General features: G+C 41.9%; 2 protein-coding genes across 2 annotated transcripts in view; one reads left to right on the top strand and one right to left on the bottom strand.

Annotated features, from left to right (window-relative positions):
• CACNA2D3 (calcium voltage-gated channel auxiliary subunit alpha2delta 3) overlaps window positions 1-26,516 on the top strand; it is a gene marked incomplete at both ends in the record, with an annotated part of 784,748 nt that overhangs the window by 655,487 nt on the left and 102,745 nt on the right. The window lies entirely within an intron of this gene.
• The window catches only part of LRTM1 (leucine rich repeats and transmembrane domains 1), a gene marked incomplete at its 5' end in the record, with an annotated part of 32,741 nt that overhangs the window by 4,289 nt on the left and 1,936 nt on the right, over window positions 1-26,516 (bottom strand). The window contains 2 exons of the mRNA XM_082847420.1: window positions 2,074-2,670; window positions 22,623-22,684. Of these exons, the coding sequence (XP_082703546.1) occupies window positions 2,074-2,670; window positions 22,623-22,684 (659 nt within the window). The remainder of the gene's footprint in view (window positions 1-2,073; window positions 2,671-22,622; window positions 22,685-26,516) is intronic.

The following is a 26,516-nucleotide window of genomic DNA, read 5'->3' as shown; positions in this document are numbered from 1 at the left end:
CCCTAATTCATGTCTGGAGCTCTGATATCTTCCCAAATTATAGGCTCAGATATATAGCCACCAACTCAACAACACTCCTTGGCTATGTAATGGGCATCTCAAACTTGGCACGCCCCACATTAAGCTCTTGATTTACCACCTCCTACACATACTTGCCCATTTCCCCTGCCCCTTTTCAGCTACTGGCATCACCATTTATCTGGTTACTCCTGAAGGACAAAACAAAATTGAATTTCCTATAATATACTCTCTTTTCTTTATCTCCCACGCCAACCCATTAGTAATTTCTATCAGTTCAATATTCTAAATATCTCCCAAAGTTGATAATTTCTCATCATTCTGGTTTGGGCCACCATCATCTTTTCCCTGCATGACTGAAATCACTTTCTCCCTCATCCCCCTGCTTCTTCTTCTGCAGCTTTTGGTCTACTCTCCCTAGAGTCACCAGAGTGACCTTTTAAAATGTAATCAGATCATATTGTTCCCCTGACTAAAATTCTTCAAGAGATTTCCATCTCGCCTAAAATAAAATCCAAATGTCTCAGCCTACTCTGCACGTTCCAACATGACCCAAGTCCTGGATACTTGTGCTGCCTTATCCTCTCTCACTCCCTTCCTCTGTTCTAGCCACTTATTTGTCCCTCTTTCTGCCCCTCAGTGGAGCCAAGCTTACTTTCCCGTCAGGGCCTTCGCACTGCTGTCCTTTCCCCCAGTTATCTCATGGTTCATTTCCCCTCATTGTTCCAGTTCTGCTCCCCCATGTCACCTCCTTGGAGGGGCCTTCCCTGTCCTTCCCATCTGAAGTGGAACCCCCATCCCATTACTCTCTCCCCTTACCCCACCTCTAGCACTAACTGCTATCTGAACATGGGTATATATTTGTCTTTTTTAACATGTTTCTACTGTCAGAATGTAATGCCTATGATGGTGGGGATTTTCTTGTTCACTGACCTTTTCTCAGTGCCTAGAAATGTCCCTGGCACATAAGATTCACTCAAGTATAGGATGAATGAATGAATGATACTTAAAAGTTAGGAGGAAAGAAACACTGTGATGTAGAGGAAAGAATGCAGGGCCAAGACCTAAAGCCACTCATTCTACTTCTGTCTGTGCTTCTACTTTGTGACCTTGGTCAAGTCATGAACATCTCTGGGCCTCCATTTCCCATTGATAATAGGCTAGCATTGAGTTAGAAGGGGTTGGCAAACTTTTCTATAAAGAGCCAGAAATAGTTCACATTTTAAGCCTTGCCATAGTCTCTGTCCCAGCTATTCAACTTTGCCCTTATAATGCAAAACACCCACAGACAGTAAATAATTAATGGGTGTGGATGTGTTCCAACAAAACTTTATTTACAAAAATAGGAGGTGGGGCAAATTTGGCTCTTGGGCTATGGTTTGCTGACCCCTGAGTGATTTCTAGATCCCCTTATCTTTTATATTCTAGGATCTGTTGCTTTGCTTTTGATATCTGGTTAAAGAAATAGTAGTTCTCTTTGGAGAGGGTACCTTACTGTATCCAGTTTCAGTAACAGTGGTGTTTGCTAAAGCAGAATGGATAATCTCAGGGAAGATTCACAGCTGTCAAATGGTCAGAAGCAGACAAAGAAGGGGGGAAAGTCCTAAGGAGAGATAACATGCCCCCAGTTGGATCACACTTGAAAATCAAAATTTGGTGTCATTTCAGAGTTGAGTAGTTATTTAGGTGATGATTGAAATTGCCTCTTCCTTAAGGGCCTACATTTCCCAGAAAAATAACTTAATGGTGTTGTTAATCAGAGTGGAAAGTTGGGGTGGGGAGAAAAAAAAAGTGGAAAGTTATCTCCGTGAATCGTATCTAGATGATTTTATGTAGATGATTTTATGTAGATTTTATGATAAAATACAGATGATTTTAAATACCTGAATTTAAACACCCTTTAATGACTCACTTGCCTCTTTTGCCATACCATGAAATGACATCAGTGTGAAAAAGCTTACATGGATCCCTCAAATACTCCTCAACATCCCTTCTAATGCAGAGAACAGATGAGGTTCATCCTAGGCTGGTAACACACAGATAGGCGTTACTGACCTTTATAGATAAACGTCTCCAGCCAGAGTTTAAGACTGAGCAAGTGGCAATTGCATTTCCAGAGGTTGTCCTTGAGAAATAAATGCCTCACTCTGGGCATGGATTCTAGGAGGGCTCGATCGAGCTGCTGAAGCTGGTTTTGTTGGATCGCAAATACAATTAGGTTCTCCCAAGGCTCACCCAGGGATGTGGGAAGGTGGCTTATGTTGTTTGATGATAAATCAAGTTCCCTCAGCTGTGGGAGGGAATGGAAAAGTCTGCTTTCCAGGGAATGCAGGGAGTTCTGGGTTAGGTTTAAGACCCGCAAGTGCTGAAGTCCATGGAAAACTCCGGAGGTCAGATTTGAAAGAGAATTGTTGTGCAAGTTCAAGGTTGTGAGCTGTGGCACTGACTTAAAGGCAGAAGCCGGAAGCTGATGTATCTGGTTATCTTGTAAGTGCAGGGTTAGAGTCTGAGGAGGCAGATCAGAAGGGACTTCAGCCAGACCCTGCCGGCTGCAGTCTACAAAATTTGAAGGTGAGTGACAATGGCACCTCTCTGGGCAGCCACACACCACCGGGAGCAGGAAAATCATACTTGAGAGCAGGAGCAGTTCGCCTACAACAAACAGAAAGAAACTGTGGTAGGAACCAGTTTGTAAGTGGTGTCAGCATTTGTTTCCCTTTACATTCACAGGTAACTGGAAGGTAGATGAAATAGGATATCAAGTAGAAATGTGAAAAAATAATTTGGGGGGCACATGCCCTGTGTACAATGCAGCAGAATTATCTGGGACCAGAAGTTTAGAAGAATAATACGGAGTTCCGATATTCACATTTCTTAAATGTATGCTGCGGGTCAGTGCTGTCCAATAGGACTTTCTGTGCTCATTGCAATGATCTATATCTACTGTTTAATATGGTAGCCATTATCTACATGTGGCTGCTGAGCTCTTGAAATGTGACTACTGCAACCAAGGAACTGAATTTTTATTTGCATTTAATTTTTTTTTTTTTTTTTTGTGGTACGCAGGCCTCTCACTGTTGTGGCCTCTCCTGTTGCGGAGCACAGGCTCCGGACGCACCAGCTTAGCGGCCATGGCTCACGGGCCTAGCCACTCCGCGGCATGTGGGATCCTCCCGGACCGGGGCACGAACCCGTGTCCCCTGCATTAGCAGGCAGACTCTCGACCACTGCGCCACCAGGGAAGCCCTACATTTAATTTTAATCAGTTAAAATTTAAGTAGCCATACGGTGCTAGTGGTCCATATTGGATAGGGCAGGTCTGAAGCATTCTTACAAATTGATGTCCATCTTTGCAGGTATAATAATTCCATGAATGATGACCGGCTCTACTCCATTTTTATTCAAGAGATTTTAAAGACAAAGAAAAGCATTAAAAATAATATAATAAACACCCATGTTCCTGTTACAAAGTTCTGTCTGTTATTCATAGTTTGCCATATTTCTTTCATCTCTCTTTTCTTTAACTCAAAGAAACAGTGCATTACTGATACCGTTGAACTCGCTTTGATGAGCAACCACATCATATTTTCCAACAGGAACCCCCCTCTTCCCTACCATTTGCTAGTGTATCCCTCCAGGCCTTTTAAAAACATTGCAGTCCCACTACTGGGCATATACCCTGAGAAAACCATAATTCAAAAGAGTCTTGTTGGGTGGGGCTAATGGCAGACTCTGAGAGGGCTTACGCCAAGGAGTAATTCCCAGAACTTCTGCTGCTACTGTCCTTGTCCCCGTGGTGAGCCACAGCCACCCCCACCTTTGCAGGAGACCCTCCAACACTGGCAGCCGAGTGGCTGACAGGGTCTTGGTGCTCCAGCCAGGTGTCAGGCCTGAGCCTCTGAGGTGGGAGAGCCAAGTTCAGGACATTGGTCCACCAGAGACCTCCCGGCACCACATAATACCAAACGGCGAAGGCGCTCCCAGAGATCTCGATCTCAATGCTAAGACCCAGCTCCACTCAACAAGCAGCAAGCTATAGTGCTGGACACCCTATGCCAAACAACTAGCAAGACAGGAACACAACCCCACCCATTAGCAGAGAGGCTGCCTAAGATCGTAATAAAGTCACAGACACCCCAAAAAACACCACCAGACGCAGTCCTGCCCACCAGAAAGACAAGATCCAGTCTCATCCACCAGAACACAGGCACCAGTCCCCTCCACCGGGAAGCCTACACAACCCACTGAACCAACCTTAGCCACTGGGGACAGACACCAAAAACAACGGGAACTACGAACCTGCAGCCTGCAAAACAGAGACCCCAACACAGTAAGATAAGCAAAATGGGAAGACAGAAAAACACACAGCAGATGAAGGAGCAAGATAAAAACCCACCAGACCTAACAAATGAAGAGGAAATAGGCAGTCTACCTGAAAAAGAATTCAGAGTAATGATAGTAAAGATGATCCAAAATCTTGGAAATAGAAGAGACAAAATGCAAGAAACATTTAACAAGGACCTAGAAGAACTAAAGATGAAATAAACAATGATGAACAACAAAATAAATGAAATTAAAAATACTCTAGATGGGATCAATAGCAGAATAACTGAGGCAGAAGAACGGGTAAGTGACCTGGAAGATAAAATAGTGGAAATAACTACTGTAGAGCAGAATAAAGAAAAAAGAATGAAAAGAATTGAGGGCAGTCTCAGAGACCTTTGGGACAACATTAAACACACCAACATTCGAATTATAGGGGTCCCAGAAGAAGAAGAGGGAATAAAAGGGACTGAGAAAATATTTGAAGAGATTATAGTTGAAAACTTCCCTGATATGGGAAAGGAAATAATCAATTCCAGGAAGCACAGAGAGTCCCATACAGGATAAATCCAAGGAGAAACACGCTAAGGCACATATTAATCAAACTATCAATAATTAAATACAAAGGAAAAATATTAAAAGCAGCAAGAGAAAAGCAACAAATAACAAACAAGGGAACCTCCATAAGGTTAACAGCTGATCTTTCAGCAGAAACTCTGCAAGCCAGAAGGGAGTGGCACGACATATTTAAAGTGATGAAAGGGAAAAACCTACAACCAAGATTACTCTACCCAGCAAGGATCTCATTCAGATTCGACGGAGAAATTAAAACCTTTACAGATGAGCAAAAGCTAAGAGGATTCACGACCAAACCAGCTTTACAACAAATGCTAAAGGAACTTCTCTAGGCAAGAAACACAAAAGATGGAAAAGACCTACAATAACAAACCCAAAACAATTAAGAAAATGGTAATAGGAACATTCATATCAATAACTACCTTAAATGTAAATGGATAAAATGCTCTACCCAAAAGACATAGACAGGCTGAACGGATACAAAAACAAGACCCGTATATATGCTGTCTACAAGACACCCACTTCAGACCTAGGGACACATACAGACTGAAAGTGAGGGGGTGGAAAAAGATACTCCATGAAAGGAAATCAAAAGAAAGCTGGTGTAGCAATTCTCATTAAAATAAAGGCTATTACAAGAGACAAAGAAGGACACTACATAATGATCAAGGGATCAATCCAAGAAGAAGATATAACAATTGTAAATATTTATGCACCCAACATAGGAGCACCTCAATACATAAGGCAAATGTTAACAGCCATAAAATGGGAAATCGACAGTTACACAGTAATAGTAGGGGACTTTAACACCCCATTTTCACCACTGGACAGATGATACAAAATGAAAATAAATAAGGAAACACAAGCTTTAAATGACACATTAAACATGATGGACTTAACTGATATTTATAGGACATTCCATCCAAAAACAACAGAATACACTTTCTTCTCAAGTGCTTGTGGAACATTCTCCAGGATACATCATATCTTGGGTCACAAATCAAGCCTTGGTAAATTTAAGAAAATTGAAATCGTTTCAGTATCTTTTCTGACCACAGCGCTATGAGACTAGATGTCAATTACAGGAAAAAAAATCTGTAAAAAATACAAACACATGGAGGCTAAACAATACACTACTGAGTAACCAAGAGATCACTGCAGAAATCAAAGAAGAAATCAGAAAATACCTAGAAACAAGTGACAATGAAAACACGGTGACCCAAAACCTATGAGATGCAGCAAAAGCAATTCTAAGAGGGAAGTTTATAGCAATACAATCCTACCTCAAGAAACAAGAAACATCTCAAATAAACAACCTAACCTTACACCTAAAGCACTTAGAGAGAGAAGAACAAAAAAACCCCGAAGTTGGCAGAAGGAAAAAAAATCAGAAAAATCGGATCAGAAATAAATGAAAAAGAAAGAAATGACAGCAAAGATCAATAAAACTAAAAGCTGGTTCTTTGAGAAGATAAACAAAAATTGATAAACCATTAGCCAGACTCATAAAGAAAAAAAGGGAGAAGACTCAAATCGATAGAATTAGAAATGAAAAAGGAGAAGAGACAGCTGACACTGCAGAAATACAAAGGATCATGAGAGATTATTACAAGCAACTATATGCCAATAAAATGGACAAATTCTTAGAAAAGTACAACCTTCCAAGACTGAACCAGGAAGAAATAGAAAATGTAATCAGACCAATCACAAGGACTGAAATTGAAACTGTGATTAAAAATCTTCCAACAAACAAACGTCCAGGACCAGATGGCTTCACAGGTGAATTCTTTCAAACATTTAGAGAAGAGCTAACACCTATCCTTCTCAAACTCTTCCAAAATATAGCAGAGGGAGGAACACTCCTAAACTCATTCTATGAGGCTACCATCACCGTGATACCAAAACCAGACAAAAATGTCACAAAAAAAGAAAACTACAGGCCAATATCACTGATGAACATAGATGCAAAAATCCTCAACAAAATACTAGCAAACAGAATCCAACTGCACATTAAAGGGATCATACACTGTGATCAAGTGGGGTTTATCCCAGAAATGTAAGGATTCTTCAGTATATGCAAATCAATGTGATACACCATCTTAACAAACTGAAGGATAAAAACCGTATGCTCATCTCAATAGATGCAGAAAAAGCTCTTGACGAAATTCAACACCCATTTATGATTAACAAAAAAAAAATCCAGAAAGTAGGCATAGAGGGAACTTACCTCAACTTAATAAATGCCATATATGACAAACCCACAGCCAACATCGTTCTCAATGGTGAAAAACTGAAACCATTTTCCATTAAGATCAGAAACAAGACAAGGTTGCCCACTCTCACCACTATTATTCAACATAGTATTGGAAGTTCTAGCCACAGCAATCAGAGAAGAAAAAGAAATAAAATGAATACAAACCGGAAAAGAAGAAGTAAAACTGTCACTGTTTGCAGACGACATGACACTCTACATAGAGAATCCAAAGATGCTACCAGAAAAGTACTAGAGCTAATCAATGAATTTGGTAAATTTGCAGGATACAAAATTAATGCACAGAAATCTCTTGCATTCCTATACACTAATGATGAAAAATTTGACAGAGAAATTAAGGAAACACTCCCATTTACCATTGCCACAAAAGAATAAAATACCTAGGAATAAACCTACCTAAGAAGACAAAAGACCTGTATGCAGAAAACGATAAGACACTGATGAAAGAAATTAAAGATGATACAAACAGATGGAGAGATATACCATGTTCTTGGATTGGAAGAATCAACATTGTGGAAATGACCATACTACCCAAAGAAATCTACAGATCAGTGCACTCCCTATCAACATACCAATAGCATTTTTCACAGAACTAGAACAAAAAATTTCACTATTTGTATGGAAACACAAAAGACTCCGAATAGCCAAAGCAATCTTGAGAAAGAAAAACGGAGGAATCAGGCTCCTGGAGTTCAAACTATATTACAAAGCTACAGTAGTCAAGACAGTATGGTACTGGCACAAAAACAGAAATATAGATCAATGGAACAGGACAGAAAGCCCAGAGACAAACCCACGGACCTATGGTCACTTAATCTATGACAAAGGAGGCAAGAATATACAATGGAGAAAAGACAGCCTCTTAAATAAGTGGTGCTGGAAAAACTGGACAGCTACATGTAAAAGAATGAAATTAGAACACTCCCTAACACCATACACAAAAATCAAATGGATGAAAGATCTAAATGTAGGCCAGACACTATAAAAGTCTTAGAGGAAAACATAGAACACCCTATGACATAAATCACAGCAAGACCCTTTTTGACCCACCTTTTAGAGAAATGGAAATAAAAACAAAAATTAACAACTGGGACCTAATGAAACTTTTGCACAGCAAAGGAAACTATAAACAAGATGAAAAGACAGCCGTCAGAATGGGAGAAAATTTTTGCAAATGAAGCAACTGACAAAGGATTAATCTCCAAAATATACAAGCAGCTCATGCAGCTCAATAACAAAAAAACAAACAACCCAATCCAAAAATGGGCAGAAGACCTAAATAGACATTTTTCCAAAGAAGATATACAGATTGCCAACAAACACATGAAAGGATGCTCAACGTCACTAATCATTAGAGAAGTGCAAATCAAAACCACAATGAGTGCTGGTTGTGTACTGGGTACATTAGGCATTTTCACATTGCTCGGTGGAAGCTAGGAAGATTAAGAAAAGGACAAATTACTTAACATTGAAATCCAACTTCAACTTCTTTCAAAAAGTATAACACCAATGAAAACCAAAATGGCAAAAAGCAAAAAGCAAACAAACAAAAAACTACAATGAGGTATCATCTCACACCGGTCAGAATGGCCATCATCCAAAAATCTACAAACAATAAATGCTGGAGAGCGTGTGGAGAAAAGGGAACCCTCTTGCACTGTTGGTGGGAATGTAAATTGATACAGCCACTAGGGAAAACAGTATGGAGGTCCCTTAAAAAACTACAAATAGAACTACCATATGACCCAGCAATCCCACTACTGGGCGTATACCCTGAGAAAACCATAATTCAAAAAGAGTCATGTACCACAATGTTCATTGCAGCTCTGTTTACAATAACCAGGTCATGGAAGCAATCTAAGTGCCGACAGATGAATGGATAAAGAAGATGTGGCACATGTATACAATGGAATATTACTGAACCATAAAAAGAAATGAAATTGAGTTATTTGTAGTGAGGTGTATGGACCTAGAGACTGTCATACAGAGTGAAGTAAGTCAGAAGGAGAAAAACAAATACCATATGCTAACAGATATATATGAAATTAAAAAAAAATGGTTCTGATGAACCTAGGGGCAGTACAGGAATAAAGATGCAGACGTAGAGAATGGACTTGAGGACACAGGGAGTGGGAAGGGTAAGCTGGGACGAAGTGAGAGAGTGGCATGGACATATATACACTACCAAATATAAAATAGATAGCTAGTGGGAAGCAGCTGCAAAGCACAGGGAGATCAGCTCGGTGCTTTGTGACCACCTAGAGGGGTGGGATAGGGAGGGAGGGAGGGAGACGCAAGAGGGAGGAGGTATGGGGATATATGTATATGTATAGCTGATTCACTTTGTTATAAAGCAGAAACTAACACACCATTATAAAGCAGTTGTACTCCAATAAAGATGTTAAAAAAATACTTAATAAGAACAACAATTGGAAATAGCCTTATAGCTCATGTTCTGATGCAGGCACTATTGAATGTGCTTTATATATATTGATTTAGTCCTTCTAACCTTGTAATTTGGGGTCTATTATTATGCCTCTATTAAAGGTGATGAAACTGAGGCCCAGAGAAGCTAAATCACTTGCCCAAGGTCACACAGAAGTAGTAGAATCATGATTTGAACCCAGCAGTCTGCTTCCAGGGTCTGTCATGGTCCTTACCTGCTGTGCTTTACTGCCTGTAAATACTTTTACATAACACACATGTACATACACATACTACATAATGTTTTGCATAGTGGTTTTTTAAAAACTACATAAATATAATCATAGGCATGTTTAATTTTCAGTATAATCTAGTCACTCAAAACTGATTCATCCACATGGTTATATAGAGAGCTCATTAACTCCTTCTAACTTCTATGGAGTATTCCATGGTGAGGCCATGCCAGATTTAATATTTAGCCACTCCCATACTGACGAGCATTTGAGTTGTTGCAGTTTCTTTCATGACAAATGGTGCTGCAGAAGGCATCCTTATGCAGAGCTCTTTGGCCGTGTGGAAATGTGTACGGGGTCTCTAGAATCAACAGGAACCTCCTTGTCAAGTTCAGAGAGGATGCTGAGTTGACATTTTCTTAGGTGCTTCTAGGTCAGTCTGCAATGTAGCTCTATCACTCCCTTCTTTTTTCCTAACACTTGAATTTCAAAATATGGCAAACATCCATCAAGGACATTTTGTTAAATTGGTAGAGGAATTCACAGGGCCAGGCAATACTATTTAAAACTCAAGATGGTTATCTACTCAGAGAGAAAGCTCTTGAGAGAGGTTTTTTGGTTTATTTGTGTGTCTGTTTTTGGCCTTAACTGGGGAAAAGTACAATGTGGCTGTCAAATGCACGGAGGCTTTTCCCCTTCGTCCTTTCAATTCTCTGCTGCTGCGAACAGTTCTTTAGGGCAAGAGGGAAGATGTTTGGAGAGCCTTCCGAAGGAGATTTTGCTCAGTTTAGTCTAGCTCAAGGTATGCAAAGCATCATAGTCCCATTGCCTCTTCCAGCATATAAAAGAGCAAAACCCTTGCTTTCCTTTCTGTAATTTAAATAAATATAAATCTCAGTGCCAAAGCATCTTCCGGTTAGAGGAGAGTTGCCACCCTCAATTTAGCTGTGGGTCTCAAGCAGTAATTAGTTTCAGAAAGTCTTCCCACTCCCACCCACCCCCTCCAAGTGGATGATAAATGAACTCCAACCTGAAGGACTGTGTTTTCTATGAAATGGCCCATGACAGGCCTACTGCATACCCATTCATGACTGTGTACATTGGTCCCCTCCCCCTTCCTCTGACCCAGCATGGCACAAACATAAATCCTTCTATCAGAGACAATTTTTAACATCTGTTTGGTCTTTTGAGAAAGACAACTTGAAAATAAGCTTCCCACAGATACTTTCCTGAGGGGCGTCCCACTTTCTAAGGCGGAAGGGAATTAATCATGGCTCACCTTCCATGACTGAGTCTCCACCAGCTTACCCGTTGAACCTGAAGCCCACCTTTATTAATCTGCAGACCAACACACCGAGGGCAAACTTCAAGTCCAGCTTTTCATTCACTTTTTTTCTGAATCCTACTAGTGCTTTTCTTCAATGTAGAGAACAGTTGTCGCTTTCCGGAGACAATTATTTAAGCAGCCCTTTCCTTGTCTCCATCTGGCTGGGGTTGTTTTCCATAAGAGGATCTTTTGATTGTGCTCCCCCCCTTCTTTCTCAAAGCGTCGCCCTCCCCAGGATCATCGCCGCCTTTCCCATTGAGCCGACGAGCCAGAGAAAAAATGTTTGTCAAACCTCGGTGAACAGCTGTAGCATTCAAACATGACCCCAGTGGCTCAGGCTTTTTGATTATTTAATCTGCTTGAAGTCCAGGGCACCAAAATAAAACTATCTACTTAATCCGGTCCTGGTTTCTGAATTCTGTTGACTTACTAACCACACTGTGTCAACCCTCATTGAGTTGGGGGACACTCGCTGTGGATCCTCGATCTGGGGGTCTAGCAACAGAGCCAGCAGAGTGTGTAATATGAGGACAAATTGGCCTGCTGGAGGCTGACACGGTTTCCACAGTGCACTGTTTGGTCACCGAAGGCTTATTCAGCCAACATCCGCAGGGATTAGCTGTGTTGACAGGGTCTTGATGCCCTGAAATTCATAGCCATGGTTTCCTTTCGTGGGCATCACTGCCTCTTCTCCCTGGGGCCACAAATACTTCTCAGCTGCTTCTTTACTTGCTCCCCCCCGCCCCACCGCCCTCACCCCCTCACTGAATTGACCTTTCGGTTTGCATGCCTTTGGAAATACTTCTCAATCTTTCATCGTTTCCCTGATGCTGAGGTTCTGGCTCTTTCCTCATTTTTCACATATAAAACAATAAAGCCGCCCCCCATGAGCATCAGGCATCAATGAACTGTGACTGTTCTCTAATTGAAGCCATTGGAAACTTTCCCACCAGGGGCTGGAACATTTCTTTGAATGTGCAAATGCCCCTCCATTTGCTGAGGTGGGATTTCAATGTCAAAGCTGCCCTTCAACATGCCAAAATGTTCCACATGCCTATGGTGAAAAAAACATGCTTTTCTTGAGGCAGTGTGAAGTGGGATCCCTGGCCCCAGGCAGTGTAATAGAGCAGTTGAGTTGGGGGTTTGGAATCAGCTGGGTCTAGATTTGAATTCGGCTTCACCATTTACCAGCTTCATGTCTCTGGGCAAGTAACTTGCCCACTGAAAACCCCTTGTCCTCATCTCTGACATGGGGATAACAGTTGTTTTTGCTTCATAAAATTGTTCCCAGGATTACATGAAGCAATACATGTCATGGCCCAGAGTGCCTTAATAAATGGTCACAATTACCCAGGAGAGTGCTTTCCAAGGCTTCTGTGCTGCTAGCGTTCAACTCAACCTTGACTCAACAGGCAGGAGGGGGTCCTGACAAAAGACCAGGAGGCCTGGCCCCTTGTGCCACTCTGGCAGTACCCTTGGGCATGAAGTTGAAAATTTGGATTGTGACTATCCTTAATGGCCTGCTCTTTGGGATCCCTTTCCTCCTTTGGACAAGCCCCGTCCAGCCTCACAGAACCTAGGACACTCATCCTGCCTCCTTCCTGAAAAATCTGCTTCACTCAGCCTGTCATCCTTCGTCCTTGTCTCCAACATTCTTTGAGCGTCCGATAATACAGTGGGGAAAAGTCAGATGTAGACAACAAAGAGCCATTTAAATCTCAATAAGGGCTAAATGGTTCCTTCCTCCCTTCCTTCCCTCCCTTTTTCCTATCTCTCTACTTTCAGGAGCACAGAATTTAATAATAATTATTCGTGTGTGATACATGACCATCAATGGCTTGCATGTAGCATTCAGTCATCAATGGGTCATAATATGAAAAACACCTGTGAATCTAACACTCATTCTAAGAACTGGAAAGCTTCCAGTAACTTATATCAACCTGCATGCCTCTGTGTTTCCCAGGGGCCAGCAAGCTTTTTTTGTAAAGAGCCAGGTAGTAAATATTTTAGATGTTGAGGGCCATGCGGTGTCTGTTGCAACTACTCAACTCTGATGTTATAGCACGCAGCCAACCACAGACAATCTGTAAACAAATTGTGTGCCTGAGCCCCAGTAAAACTTTATTTACAAAGACAAAACAGGTAGACGACTAGATCGGCCCACAGGCCATAGTTTGCAAACCCTGCTCTATCCTGCTGTCTAGCCACTACTGTCACTGCTCCACCACGGCCAGCTGTCACCCACCCCAACTGCCACCGCCCCACTGGACATATCCACCACCCTGTCTCCTCCTTATCTGTAAAATGAGAGGGCTTGAGAGGATGATCTTTAGGCCCCTCTTATATCTAAAACCTTGTCATTCTGGTCAGAATGCTTGAGTAGACTTGAAAGGCTTTGTATTTACAGACTTCAGGGGAGCTTGGACAAAAAATTTGAGTGTCTCTTTGGGTTACAGCAGAGCTATTTAGCCATGTCCTGCAGGGCCCAGCTAGGGTCCTGGACTCAGAGGCCTGAAAAAGATGTATCTGTTGACAGCATAGCTGGGCGTAGGAGGCCAGGACACCTAAAGGAAAACTGCAGGCAGTCGAGGATACCTGCAGTTAAAGCCAGGCCGCGTGGCTGAAGGAGGAGGCGCACTTCCGTGGTGCTTACACTCTGAGGTTGTGTGGTCTTGGGCAAACCGTTCACTTTCTCTGAGCCTCAACTTCCTCATCTGTGGAATGCCTACCTCACAGGAGGCAGGGAGGATCAAGGGATACATGTTAAGTGCATGGTACAGGTCTGGTAAAGCAGATAATCAGAAGTGGCATCTCCTGTAAGCAGTACGTCTTCTCAGCCCTCAAACAGTCTTGACTGACAGCTCCCAGCTAATCTGTGAGCACCCTGGGAATACGCAGAGAGCCCCCACCACTGCTGGTCTCCTGGGAGCAGTGGCCTACTGCCCAAAGGGGCTCTTTGGTTCAGTTGGCTCTAATGGTGATTCAAAATGGGCAGTGCACACTTGGAGTGGAAGGCTCCTGGACCTAGAAAGACTTTAGATGCAGGGGCTGATTGATTTATTCCATCTGACCTCAGCCCAGAGAACAAAGGGAGGCTGTGTGATCTGCATGCTAATACCTGCAGTGCCTGCCTTCTGTCCCTCCCTCCCTCCGTGAGCCAGAGCTGAGAAGTGGCAAGACAACTGTGCATTCAAAAGAATCACCCAGGAATGACATCACACGTCAGGTGGGGTCAAGCGACTCCCGTGAGGGGCTCCTGTACCAAGATCTAGTCAAGAGCCCAGTTCCCCACACAGACCTTGCTTCAGACACACCCTCAAAGGAATATGGTGGCTACCGTTACACTGCAATTTCAAGAATTCCCTAGTTTCTGTATATTTTTATATAAATATATTTCCTGTGTGCTTTTGCCCGTTTTAAGTCAGAATGTTTCCCTATATTCTTTTGCTCACTTTAAGTCAGAAAATTTCCTCACATAACTTGGTCTACTTAACATTTCACCTCCCTCCAAAAAAAATCAACAATTATTAACATTTAAAATGGATTGTGTCTTAAAATCCAGCAAATATGTAATAGCTCTTTCTCCCAGGTGATATTATACAGCTATTTTAAAAGAATAAGTTAGAGCTAAATATATCCACCTGGGAGGATATTCATAATAAATTGTTAGGTTAAATAAATCAATCTGAATAGGAATGCACATTGTATAGTCCCATTTATGTTGAAACAAACAAACAAAAAAAACCCAAAGGTGGAAGGATTAACTCTAAAAATGTGCATTGGTTTGTCTGAAGATGGAGTAAGTGGGGAAGGATAGACACTAAATTGATAATACTGCTTATCTAGAGGACAGCAGTAATTTAAGAAGAAAGAGAGGAAAATTAACTTTTTTCTGTTTATACCTCTGCATATTCAACTTGCTACATACAACAAACACATATTACATCTGTAATTTTAAAAATACAAAGGAAATGAGCTGACTTTTGTTAAATAGCAAGAAGAGCTTCATTTTGTTCACTGGAATATTTGAGATGGCTTATCCTCTAGTTACTAGCTGTGTTATATGTGCAAATAACATCCTTAGAGTTCAGCTCCTCTCACTCTAGGAAGATTAACCCCAAAAGTGACATCTGTCTTTCTTTGCCAAATGATCTCCACATGTGACCAGACCTTATAACTCATAGGAGCAGTTCTCCCAGTTTTAATGTCTGCTTTGGTGAAACTTTGGCAAAGTGCTCCCCCCATCAGTGGGCCCCATCCAAAGCAGGTGCTGTGGTGATCTGATGTGGGGTAGGCAGCCAGGCCGAGTGACAGCTGCAGCCCAGGATAGCCTGGAAGAGGCCCTTGGTACCACAGATCGATGCAGAAATTTCATTTAGTTATGAAGAGAGATTTGGCACTTGGAAAATATTTCCCTGCGGTTGTGGATGACCAAACAGCACCTAGGTATAAAATTTATACAGAGCTTTTTAAAAGACCTCAGTGTTATTTTCTCCTTTCTTCCTTCCTTCCTTCCTTCGCTCCTTCCTTGTTTCTTTCTTTTTTTCTTTTTCTTTTTGGTCTTATGAAACATATAGCAAGAGAACTAGAAATATATATTTTAAATGGCTATCATATCATTCGTTCAGTGCTTACAATGGGCCAGATATTGCTAGGGATTTATATTAGGTAAATTATAAATCCTAAATGTAACTGCTGTAACAAATAAACCTCCAGATCTCAGTGGCTCCACACAACAACTTATTTATTGTTCTTATCACAGTCTAGCTCAGGTTGACAGGGGCCAGGCTCCGGTACAGTCATTCAGGGACTCAGGCTCCTTCCATCTTGCCATTGTGCCTTCCTCTTAGTTCTCAGAGTTCTCACCATTAGCTGACTGATGGTGGAAGAAGATGAGGACCTGGCGTTGGCCAGGCCTGGAAATGGTACTTATCAGTGCACTTACATTCCACTGGCCAGAAAAAAATCACATGATCATATTTAACAGCAAGGGAGGCTGGGAAATGTAGTCTAGCTGTGTGTTTTGGAAGAAGAGTTGTCACAGGTGTTGGAGAGCATTAGCAGTCTCTGCCTCCACGTTTTATTTGCATTATATCACTTAAAGTTGACAATAACTCACTAGTCTATAAGCTTAAGATGGTTTCTTTGATTTCTTCCCATAGTTTCTACAATACCATGTAGTATGCACATGAAATTAATGTTGAATGAATGAATGACAAAACTAAAGTGCAGAAAAGTTAAGCAACTTGCTCAGAGTCTCCAGTGTATGTATTGTAAACACATGGATTGTGAGCATCCATATTAGGTAAAATATTCAGGGAACCTATAGTTTTATGTATTTTATGGCTTAAGATCTTTTTAAAAAATACAATCCATTCTTTTTTATGGTAAGCTACAAATTTTATTATCTGGAAGTTCTAACTAACTCAGAAGATAAAAACACGGCTCTTTTTGAGCCATTCGGCCGAAAATCAAGGCTGCCATATGGTTTCTCTAGTAAGAAGGTAGGAAGGATATGTGTACCTCCTCATTCTTTCTTGCCTTTTGGATAAGGTAAAAATTCAGGTTCAAGGACTTCCTAGGGTCATTCAGTTTACTTCATATGACTATCCACAGAGTTTAAATTCCTTTTACCTGGCCTTGGGATGTTTGATAAAATGAGTGGAATAGTGGATATGAAATGTGTGCCTCCAAGCTCCCTAAAGCTAAGGAAGACAGTGGCCAGAATGCATGAGACTACTTCTTAGCATCCACTTGTCTAGTGAGCCCAGGTCTGAGCTAGGGGCCATGGGAACTGGGAAAGACATAGCACGCTGGCTCTTGGCCTTCAAAGAACTTACCAGTTTGGAGGGTGCTGTTTAGCAATTCTTACTTATTTTATCAGTCAATGCTGATCGTCTTATCACCTTGCACCTGTTAACCCACGTGAAAACTGTACATGACTTGCTTGGACACCGACACTGTCCAACTCTCCGAGAACCAAGTCTCGGAAGTCCTTTGGCTGGTAGCGGAGGCAGACCTAGATGCTTTTTCTTTTTTGGTCCGTCCACTATGTCAAGGTTAGAGGAAGTAGACTTCCCATTCCAATGTCTTCCCAGCCTCAGCCTCCCAGCAGTTGGTTTGCCTGCATACTGGATGTATGTGAAGATAAAGATGCATTTCAGATAAGTATGATTAAAGGTAATTAGTGAGCTCATACAGCTGGTGGAATAAACACAGGCAGATGCTGGTTGATATAAAGCTAATGAAAGAAACAAAAGGATCAAGAAATATGGCAGCTTAGGAAGCCTGGCCAAGGCCTCACACTGACACATTGTTTTACTTAGATCTTTTGATTGGCTACTTTTGTCCTTGCCCCAAGAATATAAATTGGAATCAAATTCATGTTCATGTTTGATTGTTTACTTATGTTACACATAAAATGAGTGTTTTGTGCAGCTCTTCTTGGTAATTTTTTATTTGCTTTAGTACTTTTATTATAACATGATAAAAGTCCAGTTTTTGAAATAGATGACAATGTGTTTTCCATATTTTCAAGTTATAGCAGTGTACGTATATTGTGATGAAATAATGAATCTGTGTTGTGCCATTTTCTCTTTAAAGTTTGCTCTATGTTGGCTCTTTGCTACATGTAGCTTGAAAATGTTCTGGAAAACACAGTTGTCTCAGGCAGGATTTACATTGTAACTCACCAATTATAGATTCCAAACTTTAGGAATCCTTTTCATTATTCCAGGCTTCATCTGCCCCATTATTTCATTTTAGAACACTATCCCTATTAAAAGAATGGAATCTGGAGTGAAACCATCTAGATTCAAATGCTGTCTCCAACATTAACTGGCTCCATGACCTTGAATGAGTTATTTAATTTCTCTGATCTTGAAATTCATCGTCTGTACAAAGGAACCCAACTGGCAGATTTGCAAGGAGGATTAAATAATATTTTAATGTAAAAATCTTCACAAAAAATGCCTCTGCACCTAACAATACATTCTCTATTAATGTGTCTGTATGACATGTATCAACTAGGCACTTAGGCTGTATCTACTTGCACTAATCTGTTTGGAACAAAAACAAACAAGTTAAATGCAAAGGAGCATTTCGCCTGTGTGACAGAGTTCGCCATCTTTTAGGATTATAAAGCATGCGTGTATGTGTATTTGCCTGGAATCATTCGCAGTCTGAGTGAATTTGTGCTCTACATATCTCTGCTTGTCATCAAAATAGTTCCACAAACAAAAGAAAGTTGGTTGTTGGTGTTGTGCAACTGCAGCCTTCATGTGGGACTTTTGTTAACAAGATAAACAATGCAGAGTCCTGCATTGACTCTGATGCAGCTTTCATCCAGGTTTATAACAGTCAGCTTCCCATTCCAGTGCAACAGTAATGGTCTCATCCTTTCATTTCATCCAGGAAGCCCATGTTGGGTCACCTACTATGTGCACATGCTGTTATTTTTTTTAAGGTTTACCTACCGATCTTTCCTCTAGTTAGTCCGTCCTTGGTAGGAGGCCCTTTTCCCCATCCTTGTGTAATTAGAGAAAACATGTAGTCATCTCCCCAGGGCTGTTTAGCTTTCATGATGAAGCATGACTATCAGAGTCTCGAGGTTGATACGAGTGGAAACATTTGTGTTCAACAAGCAGGCTCCTCCATGTGTTGTCAACATTTCATTTGTGATTCTAATTAGGGCCAAGGAGAAAATAAACTCAGTGTACTGCTCTCCACTGCTATAGCTGATGTTTATAAGTTTCTATCCATGGCCCTGGGTTGCTCCTACCATGAAGGCATTTGGCAATACAGCTGCGTGCTGCTGCCGTGTGTGATGAAGAGCTAAGATGGGTAAATATCCTGGGACATTACTAAGAATGAGCAATGTAGGTGTTTACTTCTTAGAGATTCTTTATTTTTTGACACTTTAAATGTTCCTGAAAGTGAAAACACCCTTATGTAAAAATAGGGTATGTTAGAGGCACTCTCATTGTGACCCCTATCTCATCTCATCTTCTCTGAAAGTCTGCTATAAATTTCATTGTGTATTATTTCTTTATTAAGGAGGCATCTATTGAGTGTTCCTGACCTGTTAATTTCTGTGTTTGAGGATATTAATGGGCATGAAAATAAGACAGCAAAATAGATGGACCTACAGTCCAAATGGCCCCTACAGTCTCACAAGGAGACATACATATTTTCAAATATATGAAAAACTACAGCCATGAAAAGTGCTAGGAAGAGGAGGTACATGATGTTGTAAGAGAATATAGTCAGGGAATCTGACTTGGCAGCTTGGGGCAGCCATCCCTATGGATGTTTTACCCAGGTGAAATCTGAAGGATGGGCTAGACTTCAATGCAGAAAAGAAAAGTGATGATGAGGTAAAGTCATTCCAGGTGAAGACATGGCATGTGTAAGGCTGACAGGCCAGAGAGATGGCACAGTGCCCTAGAGCTACTGGGAGGCCAGTATGACTACAGCACAGAGGGTGAGGGGAGAGCTCGGGCAGGCAGATCCTGGAGAAGAGGTGAAGAAGCTGGTTGTGGAGCCCCATGCCCCCATCTTCCACTATAACTGTGTTACTGATTTTGAAAAGCTCTCTCTCCCTCTCCCCACCACCCTCACACACACACCCACCCACCCACACACACCCCTCTGCAAGAATGCTGCTTTCTGGTGTGGGGGTCGGGGTTAGAGCCCTGCACTGAGCCCTGTACTGTATGTTGGGAGGTGCTGTCACTTCACAGGCAGTGTCCTTTGTCAACTCCACCATCTCACCGTAACTAAAGAGATGCATCTTGCTGTCCTTCATATGCTTCTTGGGAGAGGTAGAGAGGATTGCAACTCTGCAAGCATTATGAAATCTCAATACACATATGTCAAACCCTGAGCTTTTCCTTATAGATTGTGGCTGTGGGCGAATCCATTCCACACATGCCTGAGGGGCTGCAGAGTGGAGCTGTCAGCCTCCTCACACAGGGAGTCAAGTAGGAGTCGGCCCTGCTGGGGCACTGAGGCTACTTTGATGGAACAGAACTTTTCCTCCTGAGTAATCCTGTGCATGTAAGTGTGGATGTGATACCTAGCATTCCAGGGGTGGCAAATAGGTGCTTGAGGTAACATTTGTGGGCCCAGGTGGTCCCACCCAGCAACCCTATGGAGCCCAGCATGGCCTTAGAGTCCTTTCCAGCTCAGTAGTCGAGACAGACAACTGGTGGCATCCTGCTAACATAATCCTAGTTGCTGTTCCTGAAGCAGATCCTTGCCATTCTCAGAAGTGACTGAGAAGTCTGGAATACAAAGCCAAGGGCCAATTTGCTGAGGGGAGAATTTGAATCACGCCCTAGGAAGCTACTGACTGAGCCCACCTACCCCTCCAGCTTCTACATCTTGATGTAAACTTGGTATTTTCTCCTTGTCCTTGTAAACATGGTAATTTTTCTACAGTGATAAAAATAAGCTCTTTAGTTTTTAAAATGGACTTCAAAAATGACAGACAAATTATTAGGACACACTCAAACAGAAGTTAGGTTTGTGGTCTGTGCATTTGCACAGGAAACCCTTGGCATGCACTAGAAATATGATTAAGTCAGGGGATGGCACAGGCATTTTGTGTTTCTCAATTTGGGCGTGTGGGTGATCCCCAGGTAGAGCTCCTTGTGATTGCCAGGTGTCTGCTGGGAGTGGCAGGTCAGCAGTGAGCTCATGTAGGTTATCTTGCTGAAACTTCCCCAGCAGAGCAGGTCCACTGGCTTAAGAAAATAAAGTACCTGGTCCAGTAGAAGTCCATCTGAAAGGGTAACAAAGGTTGGACCACACACTGGGACCAAGAGGAAACTGAATCTAATTTCCCGGTTTTTTCTCTGCTCTTCCATCACATTAGAGGCGGCAGAGTGCTATCATTAGCAGCTTATTCTTTGTTTAGTTCCTCCTCTGTCTTGAAGTTCAATTGCTCTGACTGACACAGTAAGTCCCTAAATTCTCAGGGCTGAATTGAGACATCTAAAACTCATAGAAGACTCAGAAAGTCTCTGGCACGTGGTGCTTTACCTGGAGACCATCACGAGTTCCTCCTCCATTCCAGGAGTGGAACTATTATTTTCTGCATCTTACTGAAGGAAAACCTGAATCTTAGTGAGGGTGTCACTTGCCAGAGATCAGTTTGTCAGTAGGAGAGTGGGAACTTGAGCCTGCATTGCCTGATTTCAAAGCCTTTTAACTCCTGTGTTCTTTTATTGCATCTTATTCTTTTCGTCAGCAAAGGACAGGCCCTAAAAGAGACTTAGCTCAGACACAACGGACTTGGTAGAATAATGCGCTCACCCCTACCCAGCAAGACCTCTGTCTTTGTAGGTCTCCATTGCCCATTGCTTCTCGGGGCTAAGGGCCACCAAGAGAAGAGGACAGCTTGCCACCTGTCTGTTCTGGGAAAGCATCTTGGGGCCAGAGGTGAAGAAAGCAGGGCACTTTGTGCATGGAGCTAGTGTTAGTCTGGTCCATCCCCAGAATGGCACTATCAATCAGATCTCGGCCATATTTGTCATGGCTGCTCCCCTCTTCAGAAGCTGCCCCCACAGGCCCACCCTCTCTTCATCGCTGGGCAGCTAGGGGAGAACTCCCTTTGATCTCTAGACTGGTAGCAGGAAAAGCCTGACATTTTGTGGGCTTCCTCCTGCCCCTCTGCCAGGCGGTTGTTTGGACAGCCACATGAACAGAGCCCCTTGGTCACGCTGGCTTTAAACATCCAGACTCAAGACAGAGGAGCATGGCATGGGAGAAGGTAGAAGTGTCACGGCCACTGCCTTCACACTGAGGGATTCTCGGTCATAATGCAGAGGAGAGGATACTGGGACTCAGGTCTGAGCAGATAAGCAGCTCTAAAAAAGGAAGAAGATGGAGAGGATGGAGGTGACCTGACCGCCATCCCACTGGACAGCTGGCCTTCCAGGGTCCAGAAAGAACCACACACCTGCCACGTTGGTTTATAGCCTTGATCTGCAACTCCACGCCCTGAATAAAAGGTGTCGGCCTGGAAACAGATCAGCTAACTTTTGAGATACATCCACAGTTTAAAAAGTAAGACAGGTAGCTCTTGGGAGACTTTGACTCTTTTCTACTTATCCTCCTTCACAAAGGAAAGTTTTCGAGTCAAGTAATTCTGAATAGGGAACATTTGTCTTAAAAATATATTCGACTTCCCTGTAGTATAGTATACTTTGATGCATTAAAATACAGCTCGCCCCACTCAGATTACTGCTTCAGTGCCTACTGCTATAACATTAAACTGTTCCTCGCTGATACTTTATTAAGCTCCACCAGCATTTCACATGCAGACATCTCACAGAGCTTAGGGCCATATGTTTTATATGCTGTCAGGCTGAACTCTGACTTTAGTCCTTAAAGCCCCCTTCCCCTGTATCTTTATATAGTGCAGCATTTTCAAAAACTTTGCTACCGGCTACACCCAAATTGTGGACTGGTGGAAGTAAACGCCTCTGGTTGTGTAGGTGTGAATACCTAAAAAGGAAAAAAAAAAAAAAAAGGGTTGTTTTATGAAAAGTTCTTGTTTCCTGGACATCACCTTTACATTTATTCTGTATTTGATATTATTATTTTTTGACCATTTTTGGGGGAAGATGGAATTTTTTTGAAACCATATGCAAAAAAGGGTGTGCATTTATGCACAGTGAGATCAGCTCTCTAGCAGGGAGCTAAAGGTATCTGTATGTTTGCATTTTGAAAAATCGATGGGTATAGCCATAAATGCCGATTCTTTTAACAAGACTAACTTTGTCATTTAATAAGGGAGATTATTTCATAGATTTAAAGCCAGTTAACACATTTAAAACTTGATAAGACAAGGCAATCCTGGTATGTTTCCTGTTCTCCAGTGATTAAAGCAAATCGAACGCTGAGACTAGGGGAGGTTTTCTCATGGTAAGAGTAATGCCATGAATGTTTCTCCTGGTAATGCAATTAGGAAATATTGGCCCCAGTTAATGTAACTTAAACAAAACATGTTGTCCTCGTCAAACTTGTTCAAGTTGTTAAACAGGCAAAGCCTTGTCCAAAAAGTTAAAAAACAGGGGCATATAGTGTTTCCATGGAAACTCTGTTAAAATACTGATTTGTGGATATGATCATAATCAGCCCCATAATCTAATATGACTGAATTAAATGAAAAAGAATCTCAGTTATGAAGTAAGCCCCCTGTGCAAGAGTGTTCTTACACATGCAGAAAACATATGGATCCTGAAGGACGTTATTTTCAAACTACTTATTGGCGCAGGGATGGACCGTTAAGACTCTGGTTTTGTCTGTCGCGTTTCTCCCCCTTCATTCATTGTTCCTCTTTTTTTAATGCTGGAATTATGCGGGGGAGCAGTAAATAAAGTCTTGATGACATTTGGATTTTTTAATATGTATCATTGCTCCCCACACAACACTCCATATTGTTTTCATTGTCTTTTTTGACAAAAGAAGATAACCCATAATATTTAACCACTTGTGGGACGTTACGAGATTAGGTTTTATTAAGGTAATAATTTCTTCCCACTAATGGGATCTTGGTGGAAGATCTATTCTAACCGAATTTTAACGATTCAGCTTCAAATGAATGGCTTTGCCCTCTAGGGGCAAGGGCCCATGCCAAGGGTTGGGGTGAGTGTCCCTGGGACTCTGGGCAGAGACTTCAAGGACGTGCACTGGCCTCCCCGCCACACCGTTCCACGGCTCAGTTTGCACCTGTCTGGGCTGTAGTAAAAATGGAAACTGCTCACCATGGGATAAACTTCATTCTGGTACCATAGCAAAGACAGCTGTCTTTCAGCAAACTTACTTGATTTATTTGGCAGTTGTTCCACCCAGAGACAGTCACGGGTGGTATTGGTGGCATCAGTTTCCTTCTCGAAAAACTATGTCCTTGGTCATCTACGAACTTCAAATGGGGTTTACCGTGTGATTATTAGCAAGAGCCTGGCAATCATTTGCACCTTAGCTTCGCATCCTAGAGCATCTGTAGAAAGGCTCTGTGATAGGGCAGTGACATGCGAATGCATCCCCAAACAGGTGTGTCCGTACATCTCACACCAGTGTAGTCCCTGGATGTGTGGGGCATGGGTTCTAAGGTCACAGCATGTCTGAGATTTACTTTTTGGACAGAGATGTGCCAAGCAGAGTCAGACAACGCGCAGAGATTCAGACCCTGACCCAAGGAGCAGAGACTGACTTCTCCCTATGTTCTCCCATCCACCTCCCAGAGCGGTTTTGCCTTCCAGGTGTGCACACCTCTTCTTATTTGGGCACAGGGAGGAATAAACAATCAGAAAAGTAGGTCAGGCCTGAGAATTGTGCCAGGAGCTTGAATCTGCTGATTATTTACTCCCCTTAACGTTTCACTTTTATTTCTAATTAACTTGGGTTTATAGCAAAGTAATGTATGAACACAGTTTTTAAAAATTAAATAGTACTAAAAAGAAGCTTACACAGAGAAGAAACAGGCCCTTGACCCACCACTCCCCCTCCACTCCCAACCCCTAGTCCCACTTCCCAGAGGCAACAGCTTCCACCTCTCTTAGCAGCTCTATTTCTCATTAGCAAATTGAAATTACTGGGCTTTATTTAATATCAGAGATTGCTCATTTACTTCCTTTAATACCCAGTACTCTGGATTCCTTACACCAGCTCTTCTTACCTTCTCACTATTCCACCAGCACAGCTGCATACCTATCTCATAGTTTCTGATTAATTAGATATTGATTATATTATTAGGCCCATGTATGTATATTCCCTACTGTGTTAAATTGTATGCTATCGTGTGTTTTCTTTTTTATGATATTTTTCCCTGGACTGAAAAACCTGTGTGCCTTTTTACTTGCTTAGTTTTCCTTCAGCCCATCCCTATTTTTCCCCCATGTGTTTCATCAGATATCTCAAATGCCTGTTATGACTGTTTCCTAGATATTCAGTTTTCTGTTATTTCATCATTCTTTGGAGAGACCTTGCTCCCTGCACCTGCTGCCATTCTGTTCCAGTCTGGATAGTTGCTCCCCAGTCCTGCTGGGCAGCTGGGTTCCTAAGTTTTCCCTTCACCATTTTCCTCTGCTGTAACCCTCTTTAGCCTAGAGCCATGTCTTCCTTTTTTTCTGACTCAATTACTCATTTTGCTCACATTCTCCAGTAGTTTTCTTAGAAAGGAAGAGAAAATGTTTTCAGCCCTTATAGCATTAAAAACACCCTAATTCTGTTCCTATACATAATTATCATGTGGCTGGGTATAAGATTCTGCACTGGAGATCATTTTCCCTCAGAATTGTGAAGGCATTGCTCCATTTTCTTTTGACTTCCAGTATTATTGTTAAGAAGTCTGATGCTATTCTGATTCCTTTGATATGACCAAGTTTCCCAACCTCTATCCCAGAAGCTTTCAGAATGTACTCTGGGTCTCTAGTGTCCTGAAATATCGTGATGCTGTGGGTCCCCCTCTTTCATTGTGTTGGGCATTTTGCAAGCTCTTATGATTTAGAAATGAATATTCTTCAGCTCTAGGAAGTCTTCTTATGTTATTTTTCCAAGTCTGTTTGTTTTATTTATTTTTCTGAGAGATTTTCTTTTTCCAACTTTTTTTTTTTGCTCTTAAACCTGTTTATTTTGACACTTTTCAATTTCCAAGAGTTCTTTTTTACAGCAGCCTCTTGTTGTTCCAAGGACACAATGCCATCTTTGATCTCTCGGAATATATTGTCTAAAGTTGTTGGGTTGTCTTCCTGCTGTTTGTGCTATTAACTTGAACTCATTTTTTTTTCTGCTAGTTTCTTTCTTTTTCGTGTTAAAGGCTCCCCACAAATATGTGTGGCCTAAGTTCTTATTTAGCAGTGAGGCACCAAAATGCTGATTGAAAATTTCCCCACCAATGGGCTTTACTTTTGGGTGAATCGATGGGAACCCGGCCAATTTGGGGAATGGGAATATGCTAGCAGCTCTAAGACTCACCGTTGAATGAAAAGAGGTACAGAAGGGGAAGGAAGTAGAAACAATGTGAGGGACAGAAGCAGTGTGAGGGATAGAAGCAACGTGAGGAACCATTAACAGCAGCAAAGAAGATGAATATAACCATTCCAGTGGATAAGAAAAATTAAAAGTGTAATTTAACAAAGAAGAAAAGCAGGTTCACATGCACTAATGCCTTGCTCCAGAGTACCAAAAAATAATGACAGCGGCTATGTGACTTCAGGGAAACTGGCTCCAAACCTAGGAGGAACAAGGGTTTTGCCCAACATTGGAAAAACACCTTGCTTTGCTCTCTTCTCCAATGAATGCGAAGAATCCAATCCTTTCTAAAACAGTTGAA

Source organism: Leucopleurus acutus (genome assembly GCF_964270905.1).
Source record: "Leucopleurus acutus genome assembly, chromosome: 10".
NCBI classification, from domain to species: domain Eukaryota; kingdom Metazoa; phylum Chordata; class Mammalia; order Artiodactyla; family Delphinidae; genus Leucopleurus; species Leucopleurus acutus.
The sequence above is the reverse complement of the archived record's forward strand: the minus strand, read 5'-3'. Positions and strand labels throughout refer to the sequence as shown.